The following is an 18759-nucleotide window of genomic DNA, read 5'->3' on the forward strand; positions in this document are numbered from 1 at the left end:
GTGTGGTTATGGCCAAGGAGCTGGAGCTTTGGTTCATGCTCAGTAAGACGATCTCACCTTTTCACATTCCTTTGTCCTACAACATTCAATCGGTGTCGTCTCCCTAACATTCTTTTATGCTAAAATAGATGCTCTTGATTCAAATAAAAATTCAAAAAAACAAAAGTGTTCACATTTGACTGTATTTTAATATTAAAGCCATTAAAACTGAACCATGCCCATATGTTTACATCTGAAGCAGAGTTACAGTGATGCCTGAAGATGGGCAGAGAGACATTGGAGATGATTATGTGCTCTATCTTATTTTTCCCTATATTCCACATGGTTAGGTGAGAGGGGAGCCACCAGAGACTTTTTGGTCTGCTGGAAGAATTAGTGAGGACTGAAATGGGTTTGAATACAGGTCCAGGATGAGCTTGGAGTGCTGAACTTTGCCCTAGAAAAACAACAGTCCATAGTGGAATAGTCCTTATTTACCTGTCACTTAAATTATTTGAACACAAATGGCTAGTTACCGGTAGAATATTCTAATGATATGAAATCTAAACAGCAGATCATGTTTGACCTTTAAAGCTCACAAAAACTAGCTACAGTGTGTTGTCTTTTTAGGGCAGCAGTGATATCAGGGGCTTGCAAGATGGCAGAATGGTGACATAACCGTTCCTTTCTGATGATGCAAACATCAGGCCCAAATGATATGGTCTTACCTTTATATAACCTCCTATCCTTAAAACTATTGCAGAAAGAAAACAAAAAAAAATGTCTGCCTTAGTTCTTTTGTGTCTTTGCTTTACAATTTGTACATCCAGTGGCATAACAAACCCAGCGGTACATGACAGAAGGGAAAAAAAAACTACGGAGTCCACAAGCATGAACATTCAAATATATTACACACTTGCACAGGAGGGCCCGACTGCAAATCTGGTGACCGGAAAAACAACTTCTGCTAAACACACTGGATTTGAGAGAAATTAAAAAAAAAAAAAAGTAATGCAGAAAAGTACTTGCAAATACTTAACATTCACTATATACAGACAGGTGGCGTGCCGGGCCGTCACCGTGGCGATGATGATGGTGTGGGGGTGGGGGGTGGGAGTGATTCAGGGGGTCCAGATGTCCCAGGCATCGTACATGCAGTGAAGTTTCAGGGCGGTGAAGGGCTTTAGGGTAACTGGGGATTACAACGCCCATAAACAGCAGTGTTGGACATCACTAAAAACTACAGTCATACACTTGGAGTATAGTCACGTGATCTTCTTCTTTCCATTTGGTAGGAAGAAGTCTCCCAAACTCAAAAAAACAAAACTTTCCAGGAGCACCTCTGACTAACACTGACGAGAACAAAAAAACAGTTACGGAGAAGAAAAAAAAAAGTTTATGTACAGGTGCACATTTATTTACATATCAGTATGTCCTGCTACTGCTGCAGAGCCAACAGCTGGGGTCCAAGCAGGAAGTTATGGGAGGCACTCATGTCTGATGGGCCCCTCCTCTTCCTCTTTGTGAACAATGGAAGCGTCGGTGTGACGCAATGCTGCTGGGCCCTTTGGTTCAGTAACAGCCAAAACAAAAATAACTTACCAAAAAAAGAGAAAAAAGATCAGTGCAATGTTATAGGCAGATTAAAAATACGAGACTTTACATCTTCTTGAAAACATGGAATGAACCTTTCTTGTAAATTTGTCTATCCTTCTGCAGCATTCTCTTTTTCTTAGATTCCACTCTGCTGTTAATAAATACACTCACTGCACCTGTCTATACAGTTTTATGGCAAGGTTTCTGGGCTTCTGTGTTCAACAGCTACTTCTTTAATAATTTGTCATAAAAAAACTACTTGGCTAAAATGATGTGAAATGTAAAAATGGTGGTGCTAGAACAGTTCATCTATAAATAGCTTTAAAATAAATATAGCTGTGTCACATTGTCTCTACGATATTTACCGTCACGTTTACAGTGGTTTGCAGGTGGAGGAGTCCCAGTTCATGCACTTAATCCTGCATGGACAACTGCTGTCGGGTTTTTTTTTTTGTCTTCAGTGGATGCAGCTTTATTTCAGCAGGTGAGAAGTGGGACTCCTCCAGTGGCTCCACCTGTAACTAAACACTTTCCTCTGATAAGTATGACGATGCTGGCAAATCCTCATCAGCATGACACAAAATTCATGATGCAAAAATCAAAACCTTAAAAAGACATTCCCTTGTCTCTATCATACTCAAACAAATTCATGATTTTCAGAAACAGCCTTCCTTCAACTTCCATGGCCTCCACAGTTAATTATCACAGAAACAGCAGAGTTCCTGAACCAATCAAAAAAAAAACAAAAAAACATTCAGGGCACATGAACAGGGACACCATAAATAAGGACATCAAGTGGGAAGGAAAATGAACTTCATGACACTACTATCTGTGCAGCGTCACATCTCTGGTACAAACAGAAGAGCTTTTATTTTGTAAATCCTCATCAGCCTCTGTCCTCTCCGCTCATGCCTGGCAGCAACGCAGCGTCCAATGGGCTCAGGAGAAGAGACGAGGTGGAGGGGTTAGACTGCAGTCTGATGTTGTAGAATAGTAGTAGTAGTAAAGGTGGTGGGGTGCAGGTGTGGTGTCAGCATGCTAGTCCTGGTTGATTTATTATTTTTTTTCCCCAAAGTCTTTTGATCGGTGAGGGAAAGATGGTCCAAAAAAGCAAGTGCTCCCAAGAACAGCATCACTCTGATATAAATGCCGGGTGACAAGGAGGGTAATCGTTCAAAATCTTTCTTCCACCCTCCTCCTCTTCCTCCTTTACACAAGCTGGTAGCCCGAGCCAGATGTCTGGTCGTATTCTATTGTGTACTGCGTGGTCCAGTCCATCGTTACAGGCCGGATCAGACCGCAGCAGCGGATCTCAAAGAAATCTATGAGGTTTCGGATGCAGCCATGGCTAAAGATAGAGAGAGAAGAATGAAGCATCAGTCCTAGTGAACTGTATCACTACTTTTCTAAATGTGCCAGAAGGGTGAAAAAATACGTATTATATAATTACACAGTTACATATCTACCAAAAAATACAGATGGTATCATTACATCATTACAGCTTTGGCTTTATAACCCTAACCCTGATGTCTGAGCTTAAAGGTACCCTGTGCAGTTGTTGACCATTAGTAATATGGAGCAATGTTTTGACAAGTGGGTCCCCAGTTTGTTTATATCAGTAGCAAAAGCTAGCAAATACAGCATGTAAATACTGCACAACTTAAAATATTGAAGAAACAAAAACAAAACAAAAAATCTGAATGTAAACTTAAATTTCACTTGTTTTGCTAAGTCAAATACCATAATTTCCAGACTATAAGCCGCACCCACTAAATGTAAGATGAAAAAACATGTTGTACATAGCCACAGGTGTCCATGTTGTAACATGAGATATTTTGACAGCCAGATTGATCGCCTGTAACTTGAAGCAGCATCATATGCATTTCGTCGTGTGTGTGCATGAAGCGACAAAAGTAGCGGCTTATAGTCCAGAAAGTACGGTAAATGCCTCTACCCATTTGGTTGTCATATAGACATTAGTAACAATTTCTCAAAATGTTTGTATGTGTGTAAATATTGTCTGAAAGCACCAAATGTAATCCCCAAAATCTTGATACAATATTGACAGAAATATTCAGTCCAGTTATTATCTTTAAGGGACAATTCCATTAATTCATTTCTGAAACATCATATGCTCTATTCTTCCTGGCATGGCTTCTTTACAGTAGAAATCAAGACCACACTCACTAACAAAATTAAAACATAAAATAAGACATTAACTTGGGAAAAATTGCACTAAGATAGTGTTAGAATGCAATTGAATAAATTCATTGTCACGAATCTCTTCCCAGAAACAGAGCTCCCATTGCTCTGGGTAATCTACAGAACAAGCTAGCAATAGTTGTCACAGGGACTATGTCCTCTGTAGGAGGTAATTCCACAGAAAACTACTGCCAAACATCACTGCCAGTAAGACATTCTGGTGTGTGTGGTTGTGTGTGTTTTAATCACTAAAGAAATTCATCTGATCTCCATTGTATTGAGAAATCTCAAGAGCCTGCTATTTCAAAACCAAAAACATAAAAACTAAAATTTGAAACCACTGATGCTAAGTGGGAACATTTTTTTCCTCATTTGGGTGAACCAGCCCTTTAATGTTATTACTGCAGCCCAGCTCAGATGATGACACTCAGCTTTCTGTAGAAAAGAGCTAGGAGAACATCATTTACTTGAATGGGCTTTCGATGGATGTGGCTGTGACTTTAAAGTGCTTGTATCTCCGAGCGTTCATCCTCTCATTGGTGGTGATTCCCAGAGCGGCGATCTGTGCGAGGTTGAAGCAAAAAGGTCAGCCAACTTTTCAGAAACATTTGAGAGTAACATGGGTGTAAAGACGTACTGAAATACCAATAGATTACAGCTATTATCAGTCAGCCAACTGAAACTGTTGCTTTTAAAGTGGTGTATAAAAAGTAAAGCCAGACCTGGTAAAGCTGACACATGATGAGCACAGCCACCCACATGAAGTGGAAGATGCTGTTGAGGAACATCCAAAACATCCAGGGGGAACAGGAGGCGATCTGGGTCAGATAGAGCCAGAAACCATCCTTGGCATAACTAGTGGCACAGTGAATCCTCCAGTCTGAGGGCAAAGAGAATTAAGTTAGGTGAGAAAAAGATTGTAGTGTGCAACCAGAACAAGAAAACAAAATCTTAATAAAGCTTTGTTACTCACAGGAGATGCAGCCATATATCATCCAGCAGATCATGCAGAGCAGGAAGAAGAGATAACCCATGAAGTAGCGGTGATTCCCACTTCCTGTAGTAGAAAAGAAACATCGTCCTTTTCTCATCACCTGTTTGCCGCTTTGTTTGCCTCTGCCAACTCAAGTAAAGCTAAGACAAGAAAACGGTTGATAAAAAATCCAGAAGTGATTGGGATGAGTTGGTTTATTTCGCTATTCAACCGCAGTTCAAAAATCCCCACCAGTCAAGTTCTCTGCTGAACAGTGGATGTTCACTTTGACCAAATGGAATGAGTCAGACATTGTGGAAGGCATATCAAAAACTTTTAACAGTATTTTTCTTCAACTTCGGTTTACTTCTACTAAAATCTTTGCTGTGTATGAGGAAAAGTGTTTAGATAGGTTAACTACGACTAGACAGTTTACAGTCATACTAGCAGTTTAGCTTTGAGCTGAAAGCTAACATCACCATACTAACATGCCTACATCCTAATGTTTAGCAAGTAATGTTTGCCATGTATGGTTTGTTCACCATCTTAGTTTAACAAGTCTGTACGCTGGCCTACTAGCACGGAACCCAAAGTGTACTGTATCTGAGGCTGATGGGAACGCCATTAGTTTGTGAGATGTTTACAACCTCAATTCAAAAAAATTGGGACAGTCTGCAAAACCAAAATTAAAACTGAAAATCTTGATTTGTAAATCAACTGTGTGCTGTATTACATTGAAAACAATACAGCAGCACATTATTTGATGTGGTACCTCATCAACTTTATTCTTTGTTCAAAATAAACAACCACTTCAATTCTGATGTCTGCAAGGTTTGGATGGTTTGAGGTAAAACAATGAAATGATGATTCCATTTGAAAACAGGAGATGTTAACAGGTGGTTGAAATTGTGATTTGGTGCAAAAGTGGCATCCAGGAAAGGCCAAGGACCACCAGTTTGACAATATATGCAAAAGAAAATTATTGAAATGTTTAAAAAGAATGTTCCTCAAAGAAAGACAGGAAAGGACTGGATACGTCACCCTCTATGGTGCATAACATAATTAAAAGATTCAAGGAATCTGGAGGGATTTCACTGCATAAAGGGTGAGAGTGTGAGCTGAAACTGGATGACCGTGCTCTCTGATCCCTCAGACGGCACCGCATCAAGAATCGGCACTCTTCTATAAGCTATATAACTACTGTACATGGACTCAGGATTACGTTGGCACACCTGTGCCAGGCACTACAATAACTAGTTACATCCATAAATACTGCATAAAACTGTACTGTGCCAAAAGGAAGCCCTATGTCAACAGTGTCCAGAAGCACAGTCTGGGCTCAGAGGCATCTGGGATGGATCATCACACAGTGGAAACGTGTATTGTGGTCAGACAAATCAGTATTTCTTGGAAGGAATGGATGCTCTGTGCTCCAGACCTCCAAAAAAGACCATCTAGAATGCTACCAGCAACTAGTCCAAAAGCCAGGGTCTGTCATAGTCTGGGTTTCTGTCAGTGCCCTTGGCTGCTGACATCTTTCAGTCTGGGGACTCTTTGTTTGTTCAGAAGATTTCCTCACTTTTAAAGTTCCATCCTGACCACCTGCTTTCAAAATGACTGTTACAAGCCCCCTGCATTCTGGATCCTCTGGATCCTCAAACAATCCTCAACATACACACTTGCTCCACTTAGGAATTTTTCCTCACTCCGCTTCACTTTATTTCCCTCTTCATTACACGCATCTTGTTATAAGGTTTTATTTTACAATCAACATCGCTCAACTTTCTATTTTCTCTCACTATGTATTTGGTGTTTTGAGCCCCAGCAGTCTTCAATGAGGACATGTTGCTTCTTTGAGTGGGATCTGAAGCTGAGAAAACAATAAAAAGCCAACAACTCTCTTTCTAAGGAGTGATACTATGAGAGCAGCTACTTGTTGTAAAGAGCCTGTGTGGCTTTGGTTGTTGACATCATCATAAATCTGTGTTGTTGCTGACATACCGACACAGTTCCCCACCCAGGGACAGTGATGGTCGAACTTGGCGATACAGCGGTTGCACACAGCGCAGTGTTTGGACCTGATGGGCTTCCGTATCTGTAAGGAAATGGGTACAAGGGATTTTTTTCCCCCTTCATTTCTTTTACTATTAATATTATCTGATGATCAGTGTCTGTGCAAAAAAAACAAAAAACAAAAAGGAGGCAGATGTTACCAAGCAGGTGCTGCAGAATATGCTTAGGTCCAGGCTGCCAGTCTCTGCAAGCTCCACAATTGTCTGGAGGAAGGAAACAAGAAACACAAGCAGGATTTTAACAGAACACACTGCAAATAAAATGAATGAACTGAGGTTTGACACTGCAGCACTGACAAACTGAGGCTGGGATTTCCAGCTCAACAATCACACTGGGAACTCAGCTGACTCATGATGATGTGGGGCCAAGGCTACTGTGGGATTTACACAAGTTTGTTTTCTGTTTTTAAAGGCAAAATGCCTTTTAAAAGGAGGTTATCCCACATATGAGAAATGGGTTACTTTGTTTTTTCTTTTCTTTTTTTTATCAGCTTGCTTTAATAACTTATCTCTGTGCAAATGAACTAAAGATCCAAAAATCATAATCTCCACTGTTATCACAGGAAAACAAGAGTTGGAGGGGATCCTCTACGGGGAAGGGAAGGCTTTGAAGTCTTTTTTTTTTATTTATTTCTGAGGGTGTTGGCTAGCCCAAACTATGGTGAGTCCTGCCCTGTGCCAACAATGCAGGGTAAATTTAGCTCTTCATCACAGAATGGAGAATCAGGACCTGATGAGAAACTGGGTTCTAGCTGTCTGCTGTTAAGAGGGTGATAATGAGGGACAGGGACCACAACTGTGGGTGGCTGGGGCAGGAGGGTCAGCCAATGAAATGTTCACAGCTGAACTAACACCCCATGTTATATCAGAATGTGAGAAAAATTATCTGACCTGTACAAAACACACTAGAACCATACTTTACACAATGTTTGTTCCTTGAAACTCAACCTTTTTCTTCTGTTCCTCTGATGCTTTGATGATTCCCGGGTCAGACTTCCAAGATTTTCCAAAGTTGTAGAATAGAGCCAGGGTGTTTATCAGGAAGGGCACATGGACAGTGGCAAATGGCAGATGTACAGTGAGGTTAAGGAAGATGCTTTTTTTTGTTTGAACCACAATCAGGTTGCTATGACACCCACCTTAATACGCACCACTTAAAGCTATATTGTGCATCTTTAAAAACAAGTTATAGTTGTCATGCTTTAAAGCAGAGGTATTAGCAGTGGTTATGTTGCTAATGTAATGCTTCAATGATCAGAGGCGATAGGTTTGTGAGCTTATATGTGTGTGTATATACACATATACACCGATCGGGCACAACATTATGACCACCTGTACATCTGTAAGTACTTCAATGCAACACTTCTGCCTTAACATTTGTGTTTATGAAGCTCAAAATCATACTCCCAAGTACTGTATCTCCATAAAGAACTCAGAGCTGACAGTGCCATCTAGTACAACTATCTGATAAGATAACACTGTGTGGAGCAGGTCATTAGTTTGCAAACTCACTCACTAGTGGAGATGCAAAGATGGTGCCAGTTAGTCAATGAGTTATACCCAAATGTCACAAATACTAGTTGCAGTAGCTTACACGTGCATTTGTATACAAGTTAAAGCCATTACTGAACCAGGAAAGAAAACATCAGAAGCCAAAGAACGATAAAATAATATTACAGGGTTTTATACAAATATAATCCTGCCTAGGTTTATTTATTGTGTCACTGAAGATGAACACTTAGAATAAAGGCAGTTTTTTTTGTTTTACTGAACTACTGCTTGTATTTTCAAACCGTTTGAATACAGATATGGGTAATGGAATGAAACACTGTTGGCAACATACATAGTATGCGCCCATATCACACAATATACATTTGACAGTGTACTTTACTGTCACTGTACATGGCTTTGAGTCACAGTTTATTGGCTGTACCGTTTAGATTTCTCCTAATTACGTCAATCCAGGTCTTATTCTATTCTATTTTACTCTATTTTAGTTCCTAAATGTTATGGCACCCAATACTAGGTGAGAGAGAAACGGTATTTCGATTTTCTGTATGTCCTGCACATATGGTGAATTGACAATAAAATCCTTGAACCCTGAAACATCAGAGCAAATTTCCAACAGTGGAAATGCAGCTATAACGTTCTTACTGACAGACGACTGTGGCCTGAACAAGATGTATCTGCCTGCTAATAGAGCTAGTTTGGTCAGACAACAAGTACTAACATTTCCAAAAATGTCGGAACAAATTCTGAATTGCATTACTTAGATAAACTGACCACATAGTCTCAGTCTAAATGGTTACTTTCTCCAATGAAAAAAATACCAAAACTCAACAAAGGCCTGGGGATTTGTCTCTGCATGTGTGTAAGAATCATAGAATACTGAGCTAGCGGAAGGGTATGGTGCTGTAAAGCGTTACGCAGTTCTGGTGAGAGCTGTCAGGAACACTCACCCTAAGTTGCATAGTGCAATAACAATCTGGGCATTCAGTGGCAATAGGAGAGATGCCATTCACCCAGTTAGGGGCTAGTCTACAATCAAAATTATTAAGGTGTTATTTTAACATTAAAAATGTACCTCTCCTTCTATGCTGCAATACCTCCTTGCATATTAAAGGTCATTAAATGAAAGGATAAACCCAACAGTATATCATGAAATGAAAAGGTAAAAAAGCTGTAGCTAACATGCTCAGACTAAATGTGTGCTCAACTGCTCAAGATGTGCAAAACACTTAAGATACACAAGCAAAATGCTTACAAAAAACAGAAGCACTAATGACGGTATGCAGGGCAGACTTTATCTTACTTTATATGAAATGAAAATGTCTCCTGTCACATTTGACCAGATAATCAGGTCACTTCAAACTTGATGCTAGGCTCTTTTAGCCCGTGATGAAATGAAAGGTTTATATTCCCATCTTCAAGTTCAATATGAGTTAATTAGAACTGCAGGCTTGTACAAACTGGAGGGACTCAAGCAGCCCGCACTGGGCCTTGGCCCCCCAGTTTATGTAACCAGGCTCTGAAGGGCCACAGAGTTAACAGATGTCTCCCTTGGCACCACAGACTGCAGATTACAAAGGAGAACTTTAAAAGCATCAGTATGCTGGATGAATGAAACCCCCACGCTTCTTCAATGTAGGATATCGGGTTCTGCACGCAAACATTTTCATTGGAAATGTGATAATCATGCCCACTTCACACAGTAATCAGCTATAGCAGGTCTAATGGTGACAAAGTAGGTCACATTTTAATCGTCTCTTGCAGGTTCCCCCTTTCAATCCTTCACACAACTATTACTTTCAATTTTTATGTGCATAACAATAGATCTGCCATGTTTATTACTCGATTCATTGAGTAGTTAGTTAATCAGTGAAAATTTTGATGATTAAGCAGTTGTTTCACTCATATTTCAAGCGAAAATGTTGCCTCACAAGTATGATGACTTTCTCCTTTTCCCTCTCAAATATGAAACTTAATGAAACCGAACCAAATCTAAGACATCACACCCTGGGCTGTGGGGAGTTTCCACTACTTTTTGACATTCCATAGACTAAATGAACAGTCGTTTAATCAAGAAAACAACCAGCATGCTAACCAATACAGAAAATGATCACTGACTCATAAACCAAGTGCTGTGAAAACCGTGCAACAAAAAACTTTCTGAATCGCTAATTCATTTTGAGCATACCTACGCCTTAATTATAGGGACCACTGGGCACTTGTTCTTGTGGGTAACGGTATCAAAATGATGTGGGAAAATCTGGTGATGGTGTTGCCAATTAACAGCATGAAGAGTGCCATTCTGTTAACTTTAAATGAATTAATAACTTCCAGTTACAACAAGTACATATATCATGTTGTCCTACAGTGCTCCTGATATTCATATTGCTTGATTTCCATAAAAGAATGCGATTAGAAAATGCGCTGCCACCACTGGGCACTGGGAATAACAGCCCGCCTACAGCTGCAGGTCTGAAGGAGGAAAAGCTAAACTCCTGTGTTGTCAGGAACATGAAACAGCATGTGTTTCAAGGCAGGAGAAAGACACCATTTCTAGGAAGATTCATGGTCGACATACAGACTCAATGACAACTTCAATAGTTGGAGGACTTAAGAGAAGTCTGAAGTCATTTATTTTTAACAAGTAAATGTCTTCAAGGACCTGTCTCACTTGACTCAAAGAGACAACATTCCATGTGGTAAACGATCCATGTATGAACAAACATCTACCAGAGCACAGGATGTAACATCACCAAACCTTTGCCCTTTAAAGATCAATGCATATGTGAAAACCTATGCAGTAGACTCCTGGCTTAGAGAGCAGGTGAAGAACATGCCTGTCAATGTAGCAGATTCCAATCAGTTTCATCCTGAGTAGATGCACCACTCATGTGTGAAAAATGTGCTCAAACCACATATAAAAAACCTTTCAAGCACCGTTGACTTTTTCAATAAGCTCAGGTCAAAGACATCTTACCCTCCCATCCCATTACTGAAGCAGTGAGGCGGGAAATTAAATGCCTTCCACAAACAAGAGCTCCCCTCTCATCTCCTGCAATTAGCAGCATCTGAACAGAAGGGAAATGGTTCTAGGAACAAAAACTGAGAGAGCAGCCACACTGAGGCCAACTCAACTCCCTGTTCACTATTTTAACACAGCAACACATACTTAAAACTATGTGTATTCATTCAGACACAGGAGTTATTCTACATGACAATGAGACCCAACAGCTTGTGTCACTTTGTCTGCATTTGTTTAACATAACTACACCCCCTTCTTCTTCCCTTTACATCAACCGTTCTCCATTTGCATTCCTTTATCCCACTAAAAATGGCCTGTAACTCAATCTCACTAATGTTCCAGTTTGCCAGCACAAGCTTTGCTCCTGCCTTCTTCTGGCAAAACACAACTCAAGCAGTAGAAGCTGGTAAAAATTTATTTTACAAGCCCATATTTTATTGAGACCCTCCCTGCTAAGAGGGCCCATTTGGCAAATACACTGGTACCAACACATTCATAAACCCTCTTGGCTTATGTTGCATGACACTTGTAATTTCTTATAAACCAAGAATACATAGCTCACTTTAATGAACATGGGGGAGAACTGTAATGCTGTGAATTGTTGCATTTAGTCCAGTAAACAGACAATGTGTGTCAGGTCTAAAATCTCTGACACTCACACATAAGAGGGCTGTGGGCAAATAAAAGGTGCCCATAGGTGGACAGAAAAGCCTTTCTGTAACTCTTAAGTCCCCTTTCCACCAGCTGGTACCAGTGCAACTCCATTCGACTTGCTTTATTTGTGTTTCCAGCAGTCAAATGCTGGGGATAGTACCTGGTACTATTTTTGGCATCACCTCCATCAAGGTTCCAAGTGAGCAGAGGTGATACCAAATGGTGATGTGTAAACACTGCAGACTAGTAATTGGTCAGAGAAATCACATCATCACATCATCAGACTTAAGTGCAACCTTTTCCAGCATGGGAATTAGGAACACAATTACTTACTATTTAAATAAAAAAAATGTCATTTTGTAGTTACACAACAGGTTACTGTGTAGATAGATGATGTAGGTAGATGGTAGGCAGATTTTGTTTCCTTTTGACAGATACAGTGTAGCTGTTTACGCTAAGCTAATTGGCTACATTTGGGAACTTCATTTTTCCTGCACAAAATTTATACTGATATCAATCTGACTTTTGGCATGAAATTAAATGTCCCCAGAATGTCAACTTACTCCTTTAGGAAAAGGAAGTCAAGGCTGTTGCAGTCTGTGACAGAAAAGGATATCATTCCAGAACCAGTAGAACCAGGTGGTGTACATCCAGAACTTGGTGGCCAGGTAGATTCCCAGAGGGAGAGCGCTGTGCATGGAGTGGTCAAAGAAAGCCCTGCACACAGAGAGAGGAGGAGGGGTGACATTCTTAGCAGTGTGTCTTAAATTGGTCTCAGTGGTTAAGTTTTATCTATTTTTTTCTTTTGTTAAACTCAGCCACTGTCTAATTTCCACACTGCACTTTGTCAGTCCAACAGTGTGACAACCCTAAGACATATGATCATACTGACTTTGAAACTGTCACTGTTAAAGGGGAATTCCAGTACACTACAACTTGAGGCTTATGTTTCAAGTTCAGGTCAAATTATAATAAGTCAGAATATTATTCCCAGTACAGACACTGCTCAGGTCATAACTTATATGTTTTCCACCTCAAAAGCATTCCTTGTGGAGATGTGAAAGAAACCCGCTCACTGTCGCACATATAGATAAATGCAAACAAAAATAAACCGAACCATATAATGACACACTGCAGCTAGACTTGATAGCACTCATATTCACTATTTTCTTCTATTCACTACCGTTTTTGTTTTGTTTTTTTTTCCACCAAGCAGGCACTGCAAGAATGTTGTTAAATATAGAAGCTAAAACACTGGTTATTGTAAGGTATTGTATTAAGACTGCTAACAGCGGTGAGAGGCACAACAAACTTCACAGCAGGACCAGATGGCAGAGATAGGGGGGCATAAGCAAAGGGTACGCGTTTGTGAATGCATGAGAAATGTTGGAAATTGCATGTTTACAAGCACGGATATGGGTACATATAGTTTATGTGTTGGTTCTGAAAACCTTGCCCAGTATATTCTTAATATTATATGAAATTGCTGTCGACACATCGAAATCACTTTGATAAACCATACTAAAGACTTAGTAGAGAGACATACTTGGAGAGGAACTGCACAGCAACCCAGACACCAGCATACATCATGCCCTTGATGAGCCAGGAGTCAATATTCAGGTCAGCGATGAAACCAACTAGCCAGATGACCACGAAGGGTGTTCCCAGCATCACCTTCTGCCTGAACTCCTGCAGAAGGAGAAGGTGAAGGGATAAAGAGCCAAAGGATACAGGAGGACATAGCTAGGAAATTGAAAGGAGATTGGTCGGAAAATACTGAGTAAAGCTCTGTCAGTGTAAGAAGGTTCCTTACAATTTATACTGTGCTATTAAACAGCAGTAACGAAATAGGCATATACATTTTTTGATGATTTCTTGTTAAATGCCCTAGAATAATACTGAAGAAGTGAATTTCAAGCATCAGGTGGAAACAAACAATAAAGAAGCATCTACAAAGCCATCAAAGCAGACTCGACTCGACTCATCAGTGGGCCTGACAAGGGATCTGGACTACAATGAATAACTTGTCAAATCTATAAACATGAGCCCCTTTTACACAGAGATCACAGCAAACTGCTGGTATTTTTGACCCTCCTTTAAGGCAACTTTTTTTTGATTTAAGCCTTTTTACAATGAACTTAAAAAAGCCAGAAAACTGCTGCTCCTATGTTCATTTCACACAGGTGCTAGAAATTCCAGTCCTAGAGGCATATGCTTCTCATGACGTCTGACAGTCCGTGTACTTTGCAGCTAATTTGAAAATGAAACAAACGGGCTGCCATCTGACTTTGTTTCATATATTTATGAATGGAAATTAGGAATTACAGTAGCCTACAACCTGGATCCAATTTCAGGTCTGTGTGTCTGTTTGAGAGCAGGGCCACACACACACACACACACACGCACACGCACAGCAGATTAGTCTCATGCATATGATGGGGCTGCAGTCACATAAAATATATCCCACGGGTATATGCAAAGATCTAGCTGTGTTTATTCATGCTTTACCATAGCAAAACAATCACAAAATAACATTTTAATTTTTTGATTCACTTTGTTCTTGTTCACGCTGCTCTCTCTCTCTCATGCAAACCTCCAAGCCCCCATTCCACCTCATCCTGTTTACACAAGAGGTGGGGGGAGAACTCATCTTGAGGGAAAAAAATAGTACCTCTTGTGGTATTTTGGAGGGTCAACAATGCCACCCCCCATGCTGTGACTGTACCTTTTTTGCAGAACATAGAGAACTGGCGGAAAAACCCCGCATTCAATGGGCAGTGTACAAGGGGTAACTGTGACACACTGTCAGGATTTGGGGATTTTTCTTATCAATTTTTGTCAATTTTTTTGGATGCAAACTTTTTTGTCTAATTCTAAAGTTGACCTTAATTAACTGAAAGTCTCAGCAGACAAGTGGGAAGACACATTCAAACAAGGTTAAAATAAAGACTTAACCTTAAAACCTACTGCAAACCAACGTAGAACATTTAGACATTTAGATTCAAACACACAGAAAAATCTACACATCTTCTACCAAGACGGGAAACCACCAACCACAGGAGTCTGGATGTTTTGGCTCAATCACCTACTCTGACAACTAACTAAATAAATATCTGAGCATCTCGTACTCCAGGAGTCAAGTTCAATTAAGAAGAGTCATCATTATTCAAATGCACATGAATGACCCCCACTTGTGGTCAGACCGGGTAGTTAAAAAGTTCTGATATTTTCCAGCACATACTGTCAAACACAGCAGGACATTTGAGAGCCCTCTCTCTCCTGTCAGATTGTCTGAGAATTGAGAAACGCAGTACACAGCAAAAGAACAAAACCACTACCTCAGACATGCTACAACACTGCAGCAGTACAAAGATTCGACCTGGACAAGCGGGTCTGAGCATGTCTGTTTGAAGTGAAGAAGGGAGGTCACCCAGTGAACTAACAACAATGTGTTTTACAGCAAAGTTTAGACAGTTAAAACTTAGTCCCAAAGAAGAGACTCAAAATTTATTGCCTGTCTCTAATGCTTCAAATTTGAAACCATATTTGATGTGGCTTGACAGTTTTTCTACTCTGACTAACTGTGCCTCTCTTTTAATGTATAATAAAAAAAGTATTTAAGCATGTGTGTGCATGTGTGTACCTTGTCCATCTTCAATCTCTTCAGGTAGGATGGGCTGTCATAGCCTCTGGCCTGCCGTGCTTCCTGTAAGTGATTGATCATCCAAACATTCTTCCTTTGCTTAGCAAGATCTAGCGGTGTTTCGCCCTAAAAAACAACAGACGACCAATTTATGCACATTTATCTTAAGAAAAAAAACTTTGGCTACATCTCCACCATTCTTAGTCATAGCATTAACTGTCTACATACATTTTATTATCAAACAATTATGTGCACATGGACAGCGGATCAGGCCATGAGGAAGACACTACCTTGATGTTCTGTGCATCAACGTTAGCATTGGCGTCCAGCAGCAGGCTGATGACAGTGGTGTTGCCGGCCAGCACGGCCCAGTGCAGCGCTGTGTTCTTGTGATATTTGTCGCCAAGATTGACAGACACGTTGAACGTCAGTAGCAGCCGGGTAGGATCCACACTATCATACAGAGGCAGAAATCAAGTCTAGCTGAGTCATCAGTTTGACATAGGCTACAGAAAACGAGGTCAAACAGTGCAAAATTTGGGTCTTTATAATTTGCATTGCAATTCTGCATGCGGGTTCACAAGAACAATGTTGTTACAAATCAAAATCAAAAGCTATTAAAGACATTTTTACATCAATTCTAGGACAACGTGATACAGTAATGGTTGTGGACAGGTGTGTGCCACTCAAAACCAACAGAACTTAGCACATCAGCACTTTTCTGCCATAGAGGGTTTGTTGTGGAGGATAACTTAGCGACAACAACAAAGAAACGAGTAATAACTATGATTACTGTTTGCTAACCTGTCAAATAAATGTCTGTGGTGAATAACGGACATTTTTAAGTTCTAGAAAGCAATGAACTATTCATTACTAATTTCAATTTTTACATCTCCATCATGCTGTTAATGATATGGATCAATGGATGAATTTAAAATAAAAATAAAATACAAATAGACATGATTACTGAGAAAAATATCTAATCAGGGAATCGACATATGAAGTTGAGCAGCAACAATGGGACTTGTTTCCCTGTGTTAGCAGTGTGTCTAATGAATTCTGACTCATTTACAGGTAGGAAGGTGCCCAGGAGGCATCCGAAACAGATGCCCGAGCCACCTCAGCTGGCTCCTCTTGATGTGGAGGAGCAGCGGTTCTACTCTGAGCTCCTCCCGGGTGACCGAGCTCCTCACCCCATCTCTAAGGGTGCGCCCAGCCACCCTGTGGAGAAAGCTCATATCGGCTGGTTGTATCCAGGATCTTGCCCTTTCGGTCATGACCCAAAGCTCATGACCATAGGTGAGAGTCGGAACGTAGATCGACCAGTAAATCAAGAGCTTTGCCTTACAGCTCAGCTCCTTCTTCACCACGACAGACCGGTATATCGACCGCATTACTGCAGAAGCTGCACCGATCCGCCTGTCAATCTCCCGTTCCCTCACTCGTGAACAAGACCCCAAGATACTTAAACTCCTCCACTTGAGGCAGGAACTCAATAAGCAACCACCAAACCAAAGGGAACAAGCCACCCTTTTCCGACTGAGAACCATGGCCTCGGATTTGGAGGTGCTGATTCTCATCCCAGCTGCAGACAAAGTCAACAGGAACACTAAACTGTAATATACACACCTGTGTGTCCTGTAAGCCGCCCACATCAGAGGAGTCATGCCGTTTTGATCCATCATGTCCACATCCTGTTATAAAGGGAAGGTACAATAAAACAACTGAAGGAGCACAGGAACCAAACGGAGATGTGATGGGAGAAAAAGACAGGCAATATGGCTCCACTTGATGGAGATCATTAGCACACAACTTAAAACACAGACTTGTCCTCAAATGACACGGACACAAACACGAATAAACAATTATAAAACAATTGAGGGAAATGTGTTGTTGTATAAAACACCCTTTTCCCATCATGGTTTTTCAAACTCCTCCATAATAATGGAGAAAAGATCTGTCAATAATTATTTGTGCTTGGGAGAGGAAGCCAGGGGATACTCAACCAAAAATATTAACATTTATCTCCAAAACACCTGAAGACGAAGAAGAGGGGCAGAAGGGGGGCGGTGGGGGCTTTGGTATTAGCATAAGCATCGGTGATGCAGGTATACAGGCTATGGGTCAAACACAAGCTGCAGAAGCAAAACAGAAGCAAACAGAACATGCGGCTAGGACCCAGAGTGGTTAAAAAACCCCAAATATAACCTGTGGTTGTATCAGACTATCCATGGTAAATTCCAATTTGTTTAAAACTAAATTTAAAAAGATACATTTTGAACTAAGTTTTAAATGGAAATGTGTTGGTCAGTTTTACCCCTGCCTGAGCAAGCTCTCTGCCATCATACTCACTGTTTCTCTGGGTAGTGTGAACTATGAACACGATTCCTCCACCAAATAAATCTATCCTTAAATTTTTGAATTTACTAGGTGAAAACAGACCTCTGGAACAGGCTGCAAGGAAAGCACTTGGGAGCCTGTAGGAAAATATCAATAAATGGGTATTTTGTGGGAGAATTTTCATGCATTGATACCACGGTGAAATTTTTTTTTCAATGCGGAGAAAAATTAAGTGCAGCAATGAGTCATGCACACTGTGCTCATGATGAGAAAATAAGCAGTTCATTTCAAAATTGCAGTTTGCACCAAATTTAATTTATTTTAGTTTCATTATTTGATGTAAGCTACTTCATTATGTGGATTTTATATTTTTATTTCATTTTCTTAAAGATTGTTCTAACTTCTTCAATTGTGAACTAACGGGTAGCTGACAGTTGTTTGTGTGCAATAAATACATTTTATTAATACATGATCTTTACAAGGAAATTACCAACCAAAGGTTTTGTGTTGTGCAAGAAATAGATAACCAAAAATTTTAACGTGTGCACACAAAACCTCTCATATCCTCTTGGCACCTTGCCTGAAACATTTTCTGGTGGAAACACTGGGGTGTGTGCATCCTACCTGTCCTTTGGCGATAAGGTAGGCCACGATGGAGGTGTGGCCGAACTGGGTGGCCAGATGGACACAGCTGCAGCCCTCGCCGTCAATCAAAGATGGGTCTGCGCCATATTTCATGAGCTGCACCACCATGGATAGATGGCCTTGT

At 40.5% G+C, this 18759-nt stretch overlaps 1 protein-coding gene across 2 annotated transcripts in view; it reads right to left on the reverse strand.

Annotated features, from left to right (window-relative positions):
* Positions 1–1374: 1374 nt before the first annotated feature.
* Positions 1375–18759, reverse strand: part of zdhhc17 (zDHHC palmitoyltransferase 17) — a 37288-nt gene continuing 19903 nt past the window's right edge. The window contains exons 5-17 of one of the 2 annotated variants that reach the window (XM_020601396.1): positions 18615–18759; positions 17280–17344; positions 15941–16103; positions 15651–15776; positions 13554–13696; positions 12624–12724; positions 7771–7895; positions 6964–7026; positions 6752–6845; positions 4751–4834; positions 4500–4657; positions 4245–4339; positions 1375–2923 (exon numbers count right to left, since the gene is read on the reverse strand). In XM_020601396.1, the coding sequence (XP_020457052.1) occupies positions 2785–2923; positions 4245–4339; positions 4500–4657; positions 4751–4834; positions 6752–6845; positions 6964–7026; positions 7771–7895; positions 12624–12724; positions 13554–13696; positions 15651–15776; positions 15941–16103; positions 17280–17344; positions 18615–18759 (1501 nt within the window). In that variant the 3' untranslated portion in view covers positions 1375–2784. Of the gene's footprint in view, positions 2924–4244; positions 4340–4499; positions 4658–4750; positions 4835–6164; positions 6621–6751; positions 6846–6963; positions 7027–7770; positions 7896–12623; positions 12725–13553; positions 13697–15650; positions 15777–15940; positions 16104–17279; positions 17345–18614 lie in introns of those variants that run through there. The other variant, XM_020601397.1, reaches the window with a different exon arrangement.

Source organism: Monopterus albus, unplaced genomic scaffold (genome assembly GCF_001952655.1).
Source record: "Monopterus albus unplaced genomic scaffold, M_albus_1.0 scaffold51.1, whole genome shotgun sequence".
Taxonomy (NCBI): Eukaryota; Metazoa; Chordata; class Actinopteri; order Synbranchiformes; family Synbranchidae; genus Monopterus; species Monopterus albus.